Consider the following 15,760-nt stretch of genomic DNA (forward strand, 5'->3'; position numbering starts at 1 on the left):
GGGGGTCCTGGGAACCGACCTATCCTATGGCTGTCTAGCCACTGACTAGCGGCCATAAGACTGTACCTTTAATGTGATTTCAGTGTTATATTATCTAGACATTTTAACTGGAATACTTGTAAAGAATTAAAGACAAAGCATATATGTCCTTATTGTTTAAATATAAGAGAGAAACAAATGTATTGGAAACTGTTGACGCACTAATTCAGCCTTCCCCAAGCTTGTGCCCTTCAGATATGTTGGACTACAAATCCCAGCATCCTTCAGTCAGCAGCATGGAGGGTGGCAGGTTGGGAAGGGTGTCCTAATTAATTTTAGCAACTCAAAGAACTGTGCATGATATGCTGACAACCACTCATCTATTTCAGTAGAGTTGAAGTCTCTTCCACTGAGGTTGTTGGGGCACCTTCAGTTTCGCTGTCACTACTTATTAGTCCCATTTTACACTGAGACAGATATGTATTTCAATGACATATATGTATTCTTTCACATACTTGCTAGGAATAATCACCTGAAAAACATTAACCAGAACTTTGAAACTACCGAGCTTGCCTAATATCGTATTTGCATTTCGCATCTATTCATTGTTACGAATGAAGTTAATGGAAAAATTTCCACAGAAAAATGAAACACTGGAAAAATTTCCACCCTACATCACTGGCTATGATAACTAAATGGAACTTCCTGGTCAGGAAGTGATATACCTCTGATTATCAGGCAATGGGGGCAAACCGGGGCAGGAAATTCTTGTCATAGGCCTTTGTGTTGCCCATGGAAGATACGTTGGCCAATTTATGGGTTAGAATAACTGTGCTCTTCAACTATGCTTCTCATTTTGCTCAAAATATACAATAAGTTTTAAAATGGAAGTTAGATGATAAGTGGGAACTGCAACAGTGTATCCACCTTCTTGGTCAAGGTAGGCAACTTGTGGGCCTCCAGATGGTTTGGTCCATCAGCCCTAGCCAGCATAGCCAGAGGAAGGGCCGGCTAAAGACATTTTGCTGCCTGAGGCAGAATAGCAAGTGACGCCCCTCTCCTCAAGACAAGATGTTTAGTACCGAAGTCTGGCCAAGTTATTTTGGCACCTGAGGCAGAAAATCTCACAAGGGCATCTTCCTGGGAGTATACATGCAATAATAATACATTAAATCATTAATGATTTTCTGCCTTTTCATGTCACTCAAAATCTGTTGTATGAGGCAGCTGCTTCACTCTGACTAATGGTAGGGCTGGCCCAGCCAATGGTGAGGGGTGAGGAGAGTTGTAGCCCAAACATCTGGAGAGCCTCAAGTTGCCCAGTCCTGATCTAGGTGGATGGATGACTAGCTGGAACCCTGAACAGGACCACTCTTTTTAGATGTGGATACACTGCAACATTTTGTCTTTATTCCCATCATGATGCGTTGGGGATAGAGATGGGGACTTCCTGGGTTGTGGAGAGGTCTGGATCTTCATCCCAGTGTGCCACAATCAGAGGTAAGGGGGGAAGGCATACAGGAAGGGGACATTCCTGGCCAGAAGCGCCTTGCAGGCCAGATTGGGGAGCCTCATTAGATGGAGTAGACCAGTGGGTTGGAAGCTGTAAAGGGCTCCAATAAATAGTTGAATTCACCCTCCCTCGCCCTCGTTTTCCAATTGACAGTGAACATTGACAGTGGCTACAGAGCATGCTCAGTGCTCATTGGGCTCTTTTTAACATTTTTTTTTTTGCCCCCTTAGGTTTTCTTTTTTAAAGATTTTGTGTGTATGTGGATCTACAAATCTCACAGTTCCTCCAGGCATAATGATACCGCCCTCTTGCTTCTTGATGGTCCTGTTTTGGCTCCAATCTTGTTGGGATTCACCACCTGAATTGGCCATTAGAGGGAGTGACGTTAAACTGAAGAGTTCTTATTCAGTGAAAAAGATCAAGCTACTGAGAGACACTGGAACTGTTCTAACCTAAAGGTTAAGATGTGGTTAAAGTGTCACTCCAGCACGATGTACATAGAGGAATCACATACAAGATGACCGATGATGTGGTACGAGCTGATGAAGATCTGTTATTGCCTTATGGCCTTATGAGTTGTTCATTATCTTGATTTTCCAGCATCTCCCTTCAACCTATAGCTTTCTTTTAAAAATATTATTTATAGCGCTTATAGTTTTTCTAGTGCTTATAATGGTTGGTAATGTCACCTCAGAGTAAAGCCATGCTGAATTTTATCCAGAATGAATGACATCAAAGTAGAAATGGAAAAAGAAGCATACTTTAAAGCAGACTTCCCCAATCTGGTGCCCTCCAAATGTATTAGACTACAACTCTCAGCATTCCTGGCCATTGGCCATGCTGGCTGGGGCTGGTGGGAGTCAAAATCCAAAACATCTGGAGGGCACCTGGTTGGAGAAGGCTGCTTTAAAACTAATAGATAGCAGATCAGTTTTGTAGTTAGTACCAAACATGCTGTAGAACTTTGAAAAAAAAGTTAAATACGCTTACTGTTTTCTTTCAACCTCGCTCACTGCAGACAGTACACTTAGCAAAGATGGAGTCAAGGAGCTCAACTTGGTTCCCTCTTCAGCTTGGTACTCAGGGCAAGCGCCCAGCTCAGCCTCCCCTAGGGCTGGTCCTTGACCTGAGGTCACATGGTCGATAGTTGGTAGTTTTGTTTTGCATTTAGCTTGTGTGAGAGAGCAATCCTATGGTTCCTATGGTGCCCCAGACAGTGTCTGGGGCATCATAGGAACTGCAGAACACATGCCCCGCAACTGTAAGCAGAGTTAAAAGCATGGGGGAAGAGATCCAATCGTGAGTCTTCCCTCCTCCCTCCCAGCTGCTGCAGAAAGCTTCTCTTACGTGATCACAACAGTGACCTCATAAGAGATGTTGGAGAGGGAGAAAAGGGGGAGTGCTGGTGGGAGGGGAGAAGAGGGGAAAGGAGAGGCTGTGAGATGCAATATCCTATGTGCTTTTCACTCCCCTCCCCACCCACTGAAAGGTAAGTCAGCTAGCTAGACCCAGAGGCCAGTCGAGCGGCTTTTTGCATTTTAAATGGAGGAAAGGAGGTGAAATCACCTCCATCCGGGCCAGTAGCTGGGAGGGCCTTGCAGGGGGTTGGACGTGATGGTCTAAATGGCCCCTTCCAACTCTAGGATTCTATGATAAGAATCTATGATGATTATTGTTACAGCTTATTCTTGATTTTCTGCTAGCGGGTTATTCTTGATTTTTTTTAACCGTTTTTGTTAATTGGTGGCAAAACATGTAACAATTGTTGAAGTTGTTTAGTGTAAATGTTTGAATGTACATAAATTGCAGAATGGCTGCAAAAATAAGGGTTAAATAAAAACAGTTTACAGTTTTGTCCTTTAATATAAACTGCCCCCCTAATTTTTTGTGCCACCGCCGCCCCTCTCCCCTGGACTTTTAGGCTGGCTACAGGCCTGCCTCTCTCCTCCTCTTGCACTGCCTGGCTCTTGCTGGCAGGGCATAGGATAGGCAGAGGGCTCTGAAATGAGAGCCTTCCATATATCTGGCACACAACCCATGTGCACCTTAAATTTGCTTTTACCTGAATTACAACATAGTAGGCTGGAGGCAGATCTAGGTAAAAGCTGGGCTTTATGTTTTCAAAAATGAGAGTCAGCCATTGTTTTGTTGTCTCAAAATCCTAGGTGTCACCTTATACCTGCAACACCAAGCACTGACTAATTCATTCAGTGCAACCTCCATCTTGAGGCTGCATCTAAAAGTAGACCTCATGGCCACAAAATCTAGCCTAATGTTTGTACTTTGTTCTGTTTTTCCCCTACCCCCTGCTTTTTGTACCACCTAGCCTGATGAAATGTTCTGGAGAAGCTGAACACTTGCTCACTCTTTTGTGACATTGTGATTGGTCCTAATAAACATATTGCCCAACTGTGAATGTTGGTGTTTTAAATCTATTGTTGCGTGTCCTGGACCTTTGGGATTGGACTGGGCTATGATTATTTATGTATAAATTATCTTAATAGAAACCCTAAAGGGCTAACAATAGTGTTTCATGGAGAGCAAGGAAATGCCAGTAAACAGCAAAAGGTCACAATTTGCTTAAAAAGCAATCTCCTATCTTTCCTCCCACTGCAGAGTGGAAAATACATTGATGGCAAGAGGGTTAACACAGTCTGCTTGAACTGCCGAGGACAGACTTTTGCTTAATTAATATTAATGAGCTGCCTGAAGTGGTTTCTCATGACAGCTTTAGGCTGTACTTCCATTCCTTTTTGGCAAGTTTGAAAGATCCCCTTTAATCAGTTAGTGCTGAATCACGATATCTGTTGGCAGTAACTAAACATCACCCCGGACAGAGCTGGGTGGTGGTGTGTGCTCCAGCGACTGGCTAGAGTAAGCAGAGCTGGAGCTAATGTGTAAACGTGTTTTGGCTCTTATCAGAGATCAGTTCCCAAAGGGTATATAGATATCACTGGTGTAGTTGTTACTTTTAACCATGACATCACAGATTTAAAAATAAGCTAGAGACACACCTTCTCATCACTACATCAGGGCTATACCAATGAGAACACATTGTCATGGGTATGAGAGTTCGGAAAGCAGGAACAACGTATCACAAACAGATTTTTTTTTTTTAGAATACTGAGTTATTTCCAGGTATTTAAGTGGCAGCTGTCAAGAGTTACCTCTCCCCCCACCCTTTTTTTTGGCCCATTTGCCTTTCATATCACCCAAGAGGCCCATCCTAATTTGTATCTGTCTGTCTTTCTATCATCCTGCTGATCTCCTGTTCCATCTTTCCTACTGAACACCTGTTGATCAGTGACACAACAAGCTATTATTTTTGTGGTCATTAAGGGAAAGCGATCAGAGCATGAAAGAGAACCCAGCCTCTCAGAAGAAGGACCAGCTCTTTTGCCTCAAGTTGTTTTGAGAAGTGCTGAAGTTGTTATTTTGCTGGCTTAGACTGAACTACTTTTTTTTTTAATTGCTTTCTTTTTTGCAACTTCACAGTGTGGGCTTTTGTTTACCAGTTTGCCATGCTGCAGCAAATTCTGCGGGATATGTACATTGATCCGGAGTTACTGGCTGAACTGAATGAAGAACAGAAGCATGTCCTCTTCTACAAGATGAGGGAAGAACAAGTCAGGAGATGGAGGGAGAGGGAGGAAACAGTCCAAGAGGGAGAGGCTGTGCTGAAGAGGACAGCGAGACTCAAGCAGAGTAAGATTTGGAAGCTTTTCTGACCATCACTGATCATTTCTATAGGAACTTTAATGTGCAAACTTCTATATATTATATTCTTTATCTTGTTTACTCTGGCAAGTCCCCCGTAAATCTCAGAGAAGGTGGATGGATGTATTGGTCTTGAACCCAGGTTGCCTAAGTTTAGGCCTAGCACTCTGGTCAATGAGTCACAATGGCCCCGATCCAGAGAATACAAGAATGGGAATTAAGTTAGCCGTGACCAATTTCTCTTACCTCAGTATGCTTAAGTATGACTCCCTCCCATTACTTGTTTATAATGCTAGTTGTAAAACCAGTGGACTAGAAATATAGGAGGCTACTGAGGAACAACCACATATAATCTAAAATACCAGCATGGGGGTGGGCTGGAGTGAAGGTGGAAGTTAATTCCCCCACCTCCTTAAATGGTGCCCCGAATGCCTCACCTTCATTGAGGACATGATTACACATTAATACATGGAGATACAGTCCTTACCCAGCAGTAAACATAGCAAAGTCTATGAAATTGTCAAATGCTTTAGAACAGTGGGGCAAGAAGCAGCTACATGTTAGACAGGTAGCTGTTATCACAGATATGATCTTAAAACATGGAAAAATTTCAGGGAAATGCAGATGCAGTCTATAGATCTCAGCAAGACTGTCTAAAATGGCTTATTCACCCTGGGACCTGAAGACCTAACTATTTTTCATTTGCTTTCTATTCCCCACTGTATTTAAACACAGTGTGAAGGCTATTCCCTGAGAAGAACTTCCACAGCATTCTTGCATTTTTGCAGTCCCTCCCTTATGCTCAAATTAAGGCCTTCTTCGGTTGGGTTGGTCCGTAGCTTGTTGGGGCAAGGGTACAGCATTATGAATGCAGCTCTGCTCTGTGTACCAAAACAACATTAAGAGGATGAAGATTGTCTTGTGCTGAAGAGGAACTTAATGCACGCTAACACCAAAAAATGTAACTGCAACATTTTTATATAGTAATTTGTCACCCTTTTGACAGCTGCATTTCCATATATAAATTATACATTAAACCTATTCTGCTTTTTAGTGCACAGAATTGTTTTCCGGGTAATTAATTTTCTGGTTTACAAAGAATGATGAAAAAGAGGAGAAAATGATCACAAGAAACTCTATACTGTCTGTCGTTCTATCTCTGAATCTATGCACTTTACCTATGCTCAGTGTTTTACAACAGTTTGTTCCAAATGACTTGCCCATGTCTAGCTGTAAGGGTTTTTTTTTGCATGTGAAAAATCTTAGGGGAGGGTGACTAAAAAAAGTGGTCTCCCTCCTGCATAAAAGAGAAGGACAGTGTTTTTCATCTCTAATAGGGACAAAGTCAGCCAGATGAACTCTAAACTGAGTTGGTACAGTGGGGGCCAAACCTCCTTTGCCAAAGTAGCCAGGGCTGGTGTCAAAGGTAGGCATGTTTGGGCACCTGCCAAGGGTCCACACCCCAGCAGGGGCCCAACGACAAAATACTTGCTCCTCCTCTTCACTTTTGCAACCGCCTTGTTCACCTGCCTCTCGCTCTGACCCAGACAACAGTGATGGTGAGAAACAGGAGCAGTAGACGCCACTGCCTACTTGCTCACTGGCTCTCTGCCTGTCAAGCAAGCAAGTGATCAATGATGAGAAAGAGAATGAGAAGCAATAGCTGTTGGTGACCCGCACACTGCGGGTGTCTTGCCCAAAGCCCTCAAAAACCTGGAGCTGGCACTGAAAGTAGCTGTACTGTTATGGCAAGGTGGGAGCATTGCAAGGCTTACATTGGAGTCTTTGAATTGGCATTAAAAGCTACATGATGGGAAGGAGTTTTATCACAGCTCTGTGTTGCAGATGAAGCCCCATGTCAATGTGGTGTAGTGGTTTGAGTAAGGCTGGGGAATGTAGGTTCAAATCCCCTTTCAGTCATGAAACTCACTTGGTGACTTTAGGTCAGTCACTTTCTCTGAGCCTCAGAACTTTGCCTCACAGCTTTGTGAGGATAAAAGGCGGTGGGGGTGGAGTAACGATATGTATTTATTAATTTATTGCTCATACTTTCTAGGCTGCTCATCCTTTTCCAAAGTGGTTTGCAATACAAACACCAAAAAACCCACACACCACATAACACAAAATTACAAAAGCAGCAACAATCATCCACATTAAGATACATATTCAAGCCAGCCAGGTAAACTTTCCTAGAGGAAAGGTGGGATATAAATATAATTTAAAATATCTCAGTTATCCTGGTGACTATCAAGAGTTTTTGGAATGTCACAGGGCTGGTGCATTTTTATTATTTTATTATGTGTATCGGAGCCATCACAGATTAAACACTGTAGACAGAACTTTCATTGTCACCTGCCACCTAGTGCTTGCCTACACTCTAAATTTTAACCAATTTCATTCATACATATTTAATTGTCCCAGCCCTCAGTGTAGGAATCCTAGGAATTGTAGTTCCGTGATGAAGCTGGAAATCTCCGATAAGGTTGAGAGAGTGAGTTTATGGCTAAGGTGAGTTTTGAGCTAGGGACTTCCAGAGCTCACGCTCTTACAGTACAATCCCATGCATGTTTACTCAGAAGTAAGTCCCACTACATTCAATGGGATTTACTCACAAGTAATTGTAGATGAGATTGCAGCCCTAGCCAATATCCTGTACCATATGACTCAGCAATTTTTAATAGGCTTTATTCTACCTCCCCTGCTTCTCCTTTGGCAAGATGAATGTTCGATAAAATGCATAAACAGTTCTTTGGTGCAGCTTGGTGCATTCCGTTAGAAAAGACTTTCCACAGAAGGGGGACAAGTTCCTTCAGTTTCGCCCACCTCATCCTGGCTCTTAACACTGGGCTTAATGCTGTGCTTTCTCTTCATCATGAGAAATTTATTCACTTCTGTGCTGCCCCCAGCTCTGTATTGTATTAAAGTATAAAAAAGGTATAAGTTTATACTGTGAGTGGAGAGATCAAGGATTTGCTAGCCAGGCCTGCTGTAGCTGGATCCTAGCAGTCTGAGATGAACTAGTAGGGACTTCCCTTTGGGTGGGAGTCTTTCTTTATATTCTGCCCAGCCAGCAAAGAATCAGGGGGCACAGAAGACCTGGGAGAATACTCTGTTTTTACCAGGCCTCACCCCTTTTTATTCAGTACCCATCAATAATTTCCCATTGGACCGAACCTTCATTTGTGACAACCTCATTTCCTTTGGAGTGTGAGTTGTTATTTCTTTGTTGTTCCATTGAAAGAGATTGTTCAAGAAAGAATTATTTGTTGGATTTAAAGAGAGGTTTGAGTTAAACTGGCTGAAAAGTGTCTATACGCTGGGCACATATGTATGGAGATAGCACAGTAAAAACTGAGTAAATCAGATTACAGACTAAAACTAGGTGAATGATGTGAAAAGGAGTTCAAAAAGAATTGTAGAGCCTCCAAAGCAGAAGAGAAAGGGCTTCAGCCATAGCCAAAAGCAAGCAGCCAGTCACCCAGAAAGGCTACTTCTGAGTCGGTGTCTACTCTCATGTAATGCCACAGGGCAAACACAGAGGAATGTAAGGAGATTCATTAAATGAACCCTGCTCCATGTGCTGCCTAAAGCTTGGTTCTAGAAGGATTAGCCCAGGTTTGGTATGTGGAACAGCTCCTAAGCCACCCAGTGTTAAACAGCAAACTGCTGCTATGTCAGAGCATTCAGAATTACAGAGCAATAGAAGTCAGTCAAGAGAAAGGGTTTGGAAACTGACTCCCAAGATGAGAGTTCTTGGAGATGCAAGAGGCTGAAATCTCTAAAAAGTGTGATGAAGCACATCTAAAAACAGCAAGTGCTGTGGAGATGGTCAAACAAGCATTTCATGCAGATGGATTACAGGCAATTAGTGACAGCATAGCAAAGTACTATGCGGCATTGTAGCAGCTGATAGAAAGGCAGCACTGCATTCTAGAGAAACTGAATAAAGATGCAAGTTTGTGCAAGGCAAAAAGCTTAAAGGAAATAAGCAGCAGTCGTGAGAAGCTAGTTGCTAACTTTCAGTCTGACTTAAGAAATCAGATCTTGGCTGTGGAGGAGAGAAAGCAACAGGAAGCCTTGCAACCCACACCTTGCCATAACACCACTAGTGAAGGAGAGAGCCTTTCAGAGCCCAAAGGTAAAAGCTGTCCCTCATCCAGAGCTTCACCAACATCAAGCTCCAAGACATCATCTAGACATACACGGAGGTCTAGCGGGTCTAGCCATGCAAGTAGCAATGCTCTTGCCGTTGCTGCAGCACAAGCACTTGCAGAAGCAGTGGCAGCGGCAAGAAAACACGCTGAGTATGCAAAAATAGAAAAGGCAGTGCAATTTGAAGCCAGCAAAAAGTGAAGCCAAGGATGCATGCAAAAGGGCAGAAATTGAGGCTGAGGAACTTCGCAGACAAGCCAAATTGACTGCAACCTTGGCTGCACTCAAAGAGAAAAAGGCAGCAGCATAAGCAGCATCCCTTGCTAAAGCCCTCCAGGAAACCATAAAAGGTGAAGAGGCAGACTTCCAGCCTGAGGAGTTAGGAGAGGTGGACCACATTAGCAGGATAGTCAGTAGGGATCGCGGAGAATTTCTCCCCGAAACTTCGGGGGGCCGAGCGCCAACGTGTTCGGCCCCCCGAACAAGTTTCGGGGAGAAATTCTCCGCACCCCCCTGCCCCCCGCACCCCTCCCCGGGATGGGACTTACCTTTGCCGAATGTCCCTCCCGGCGGTGGGTCCGGCCGGCGGTTCAGCGGGTGTTCGTCCGGGGCGGGAGCGGCAGCCGGTCTTTCGACCTGCTGCCACCCCCGCCATTCCAATAAAAGAAAAAAAAAACGCCCCCGTGATAGGCTACGTGACGATTAACGTAGCCTATCACGGCTAGATCTGCAAAGTCAGCCGTGATAGGCTACGTAAATCGTCACGTAACCTATCACGGGTGACTTTAAAAAAAAAAAAAAACGCGTACGGATAATGGCGGCCCCCATAGGGAGCCGCCATTCCCGTTCCTTATTTGGTCGCCGTAGTCTACGTAAAGATTTACGTAGACTACAGCAACCAAATAAGGAACTCGAATGGCGGCTCCCTATGGGGGCCGCCATTTGCGTACGCGCTTTTTTTTTTTTTAAGTCACCCGTGATAGGCTACGTGACGATTAACGTAGCCTATCACGGCTGGCTTTGCAGATCTAGCCGTGATAGGCTACGTTAATCGTCACGTAGCCTATCACGGGGGCGTTTTTTTTAAAAAAAAAAAACTTTTGAGTTCGCGGCCGGGAAGCCTCCTCCCTGGCCTGAATTTCGGCCGGGCGAGGCAGGAAGCCTCCCCCCCGGCCTGAATTTCGGCCGGGCGAGGCGGGCAGCCTCACCCCCCCGGCCTGAACTTCGCGGGGGGAGCAGCGAAGCGCCTCCCCCCCACCGCGAACAAGCTTCGAGGACAGGTAAGTGACTTTCATCCACCCCTAGGATAGTGGAATATGTGTCAGCTCAGTGTACCTTTCTGTTTGAGTCCAACAAGAATGAGCCTCCCAGGTGGATGAAGATGAGAGCTGGCACATCTCACTCAACACCTGCCAGAGCATGTGGCAGTGTGCAGCCAGCCCTGTATTCCAAACTCACAAATTCCATCAAAGGAGATCAGATTGGTCAGAAAGAGCCAAGCCCCAAGAGCTAACCATGGTCATATCACCCCATGTCAGATGGTGCTGAGTCCCTCTTTGATGACTACATGTATTGCCCCGGCCATGGGCTTCAACCTCTTAATTTAAAGGTGCCAAGATAGTGATAAATCAGACCCAGGTTTACTTACAAGGAGATAGTTTATTGAGTAACTTACAGCACACAGGTGTACCCAATGGTGGGATCACACAGCTTCTCTGAACCCAGAGCCATGGGGTACAATGAGTTTTATACCATACATGTTAGCAATGAGGCAGCATGACAGCAGCAAGCATCCCCTAGCGTTCATTCCCAGCACAGACTAACAGCACTTGGTTCTCAGCACAGCCACCTGTAGCTTTAAGGTAAACACTTCCCAGGCACATCTTGATTAGATACTCTCCTCATTAGTATGGAATGTGCTAGGCCGCGCTATCGGCCCTTTGACTCATCTTCACATGCTCAGAGGCTTACTAGCAAGGGAATTGCACTAATAATGAACTTAAGCAAGGCATTATGGCTCTCTAGGCTCGTCTAACACTACAGGTGACTTGGTTACACTCCTGAGGCCGATACACCACACCCCACTGGAGGTGCCATCAGGGAGACCAGACAGGTATATTCCTCGAAGTGAGACACAGCCAGTACATCTCAAGCAGCATGCAGTGTCCTACAATATGACTTGAAGGCCACAGCACACCCAGAGAGAAGCCCTTGATGCCTGCAACCTAGCTGCTCAGTTGTCTAAACGGGATCTGTTACTCAGAGGACTTTCAAAATTCAGTGATCATCCAGAAGACTATAGATTCTGGAAAAACAAATTTGTTTCTTTTTTTGAATATATTTTTATTTATTTTATTTTTATAAATGAAATAATACCAAAATTACCAACAACCTAATCAGTACTTCAATTTCCCAACGGTACAATATTCTGATGAGGACACCACAATAACAAATGGAAAAACAAATTTCTGAATGCCATCAGCGACATAAAACTTACGGCCAATGACGAACTTAATCTAATGACCATCTGGCTGGCACCTGAGTCAGCAGCCCAAGCACAGCAGATCCATGCATCCTGCATAGGTGACCCAGACACGGCGCAGAACCTGGTGTGGAACAGATTGGAGATGCACTATGGAGCATCCGTAGAGATAGAAAACACTCTCTTGCTGAAACTGGGAAATTTTCCTAAAATTCCAAACAAAGACTACAAGTTGTGGGACTTAGCAGACTTGCTGCAAGAAATCGCAGCAGCAAAAGCAGACCCGTGCATGCCAGGGTTCTTGTGCCTTGACCACTGCATGTCACAGAAGCCCATCATAGGGAAGCTACCACACTCAATCCAAGAAAAGTGGATCTCTGCAGTTGAGAAATACCGGGAAAGATACCAAAGTGTTTCCCCTCCTTTTTCTATCCTTGTCAGCTTTATTGAGAAAATGGCTCAACAGAAGACTGACCCCTGTCTTGACTCCTCTACACCAAGCACCAGGAACTATTAAAAACCATCCTCACATAATTTCAGACCCAGTCCAGCTGTGACTGCATGCAAGACTGATGCAGCAGGTGCTACACTGAAGTCCAAGAAGGTAGAAAGTGCAGACCAACTCTTCCCATTGCACAAGAAACCTCACCCTTTAAGCCAGTGTAGAGGATCCAGAGAAAAGCCCCTCCAAGAATGTGAGGCCCTGTTAAAGGACCACAAGATTTCCTATAGCTGCTGTGCCTCTACATAATACCTTGCTAAGGAATGCAAGATTGCCATATAATGTGAAGAATGCCACAGTGACAGGCATAACACTGCCTTGCATCCAGATGCCAAAAAACCCAACTCCTCCTGGCCTGCCTCTCCTATCACCAAGCATGGCGAGAAGAAGACAGGGCAAGCTGATGCCACCAAACCTGGTGGAGAAGGAGCTGAGGCAGCTGACACTATGGCAAAGTGCCCCCAAGTATGTGGAAATGGGACTCTTATGGGAGGCAAAGCAAGTCTCGTGCCAAAATATGCCTAGCCAAAGTATTTCTGGAAGGACAGCCTTAGAAATCTATGAAACTGTATGCTGTGCTGGACAACCAGTGTGTAATCAAGTCACTGAACACGGCCTGAGTTTTTCAGCATGCTTAATCTTTATGGGGACAAAACTTCCTACACAATCAAGACATGCATGGGCATCGCCAAGACGGTGGATAGAAGAGCCATCGGTTTTTGGGTATCATCCTTTGATGACAAGGTTCTCATTCCCCTTCCCATGCTGATAGAATGTGACAGCATACCAGACAACAGGGAAGAGATCCTGACACCAAATGCAGCCTTATGTTATCCTCATCTGCAGCCAATGGCTAAACACATCCCGCCTCTAAACCCAGAGGTTCAGATACTATTACTGCTTGGAAGAGACATCATGCACACCCATAAGGTTCGCCAGCATCGTAACAGGCCCAACAAAGCACCCTCAGCCCTTAAGTATGACCTTGGGTGGGTCATTGTGGGAAATGTATGTATAGACCAGCTATGCAAGCCAAGCAACGCAAGTGCCTACTTAACAAGTGTTTTAAAGAATGGTCAAACTCATATTTTGAGCCACGTCCAGAACATCTCACAGTAAAGGAAGACCTTTCTCTTGATAGAGAACTTCAGCCATTAAGAAGAAAGAGAGACACCCTAAGTGGCACAGTGCTTCAAGACCCAGATTAAGATGCAGAAATCCATTCAAAAGTCACCTGCCTGAAAACAGAGACTATCCCAGAGAAAGGCTTAGAAACGCACTGTTTTGAGCGGTGGTGGTGGTGTTCTCCAGGACAGAGTCTTTCAGGACAGTGGCTGCAAGCTGAGATACAGCAAGCAGAAGACAGTGTTCTGTTAATCAGGCAAAGGCAGAAGGCCAGGCTCCAAAGGTTTATGCTAGGCCAATCCAGAGTCTTCATACTGGCCGCCAATCACAGAAGCTGATGCTATACACACAGATTCCATTCTGTGCCTGAAGAAGACTTTGAGGCCTAAGCACACTCACTTCTGGGCAGTTTATTAGGCTAGGCCAGAGCCTCGGGCAGTGGGGTTCTTGTTTCATCTCCCAAAGTCCCTCACAGCAGGCTACCCGAGGGTCAGTCCATACATTGCTTTAAATCCTTATTTAGCGGCTATGTCTCTTCGACCCCCTGTTCTTACTCTAGAGTAGATGCAAGGGCCCCAGTCCAGATTGGGACCCTAGTGTGGGGTGCAGGGGGGCTTTTATGATCTGGATTGGGGGCTCTGTGCCTACTTTGTGCCTAGAGTAGGCCCTTAGTAGGGCTGGAACTTTCAGTTAGTCATTTTTGTAGATGAAACAGGATTAATCTCACTGCTTAATGCTTGGCTCCCATCATACATAAATGTTTCTTTTACTTAAGAGCTAAAAGATTAAGTGAGATCTATAGTAACTTAAATGTCTTTCCTTGGACTCTTGCTATCATCAGCTGTTTGCAGAGCTGTGATGATAGTTTACTGTTATGAATGGCAGTTTGGTTAATGATCCACAAACATTTCTGAGTATGCAAGAAACAGTCCCTGTGCTTTCTCTGCTCTACACCTAAGGAAAGGATGTATTTAGAGTGACCACTTATGCACTGCAAAAAAAGAGGAAACGCACCTCAACAAAAAAGAGGACAAAAGATGACACAGATTTGCATAGCACTTGCTTATGCTAATTTGTATGTATAGATACAAATTTAGAAATACTGTAATTGAAATAGAAATGCAATACATCTCACCATAGTGGTGAGTGATTTGTACCTGCTCAGTCAAAGTGCTGTTAATGGGCAGTTTCAAGACCCCTGCTTTTCCTTCTTGTAGTTGACTCTCTCTCTCTCTCTCTCTCTCTCTCTCTCTCTCTCTCGTGTGGTTATTACAGTTTGATTTTTTTTTCATTTTCCGATACAGTACAAACAGTACCCCCACCAGTCCTTTTCCTTTAGGTTTCCCCTTCTCTTCTTTACAATGTCCTCTATTTAAAGTGTAAAGGTTTCATGCATATAAGTAAAAACATTAAGCAAACAATGGATAAATAGTTACATAGAAAAAAATAAAAATAAATGGAACATAGTGGCTAAGCCCTATTTTGTTGCTTTCAGTGGGACTCGTTTGTGACTAACTTTCTGGATCATGCCCCATCTGTTTAAGGTAACTGCCTTAAAGAGGGGTTTTATAACATTTTCTTGTGTAATGTTTAGGGCTGTAATATTAATTGGTTTCGCTAATAGATTAATCAACTAATTTGGTTGATTAACTGGTGGGTCTGTTAGTTAAGGGCATTTTTGTGTTTTTGAAACTGTCTTAGTTCTGATCAGTTACAGTTATAGGAAATGAAAGAAGAAAATGTTATGGAAGCATTTCCTTCTAATTATGAGGTAGTATTTTTGAGTTATATTGTAAAGTCTTACAACATACTTTCTTCAATAAACCTTTTATCAAGGTTTTAGTAATATGCAAATTTATTTAAATTTAATGGATTGACTAATTGTTTAAAAGGCAAATGTTAAATCAAAATAAAAACCCTTTAGTCGGTTGACAGCCCTAGTATTTTTGTCCTATGATATACCTCCAGGTAGTGTTCCTGCCACCTAAGTTTCGGCAACTGGCTACCAGATCTAGGGTCTTCTCGGTAGTGGCACCCTTCCTGTGAAACTCTCTGGCCCTAATTCCGCTCTAATTACATATAAACAAGTTATCAATGTATGATTAGTTGCATAAGAATGTAGTTGGGAATGCACATTTCAATACATATTGCAATGTGCATCCCACTCAAAGCAATGCAGTGCAAATAGATTCTGTCCTCACTCAGATCAGATGCATATCTGAATGCCCACCTAATTTAGGCTTGTGATTCCCAATCCAGCAAGTGATGCACATGTCTTTCTATTTACACA

At 43.9% G+C, this 15,760-nt stretch overlaps 1 protein-coding gene across 2 annotated transcripts in view; it reads left to right on the forward strand.

Annotated features, from left to right (window-relative positions):
* SH2D4B (SH2 domain containing 4B) overlaps window positions 1-15,760 on the forward strand; it is a 214,759-nt gene that overhangs the window by 30,989 nt on the left and 168,010 nt on the right. The window contains exon 2 of one of the 2 annotated variants that reach the window (XM_084845292.1): window positions 4,988-5,197. In XM_084845292.1, the coding sequence (XP_084701418.1) occupies window positions 5,014-5,197 (184 nt within the window). In that variant the 5' untranslated portion in view covers window positions 4,988-5,013. Of the gene's footprint in view, window positions 1-4,987; window positions 5,198-15,760 lie in introns of those variants that run through there. The other variant, XM_084845291.1, reaches the window with a different exon arrangement.

The sequence above is a fragment of the Heloderma suspectum genome, chromosome 3 (genome assembly GCF_057233095.1).
Source record: "Heloderma suspectum isolate Gila_16-S chromosome 3, 16-S_ref, whole genome shotgun sequence".
NCBI lineage: Eukaryota > Metazoa > Chordata > Lepidosauria > Squamata > Helodermatidae > Heloderma > Heloderma suspectum.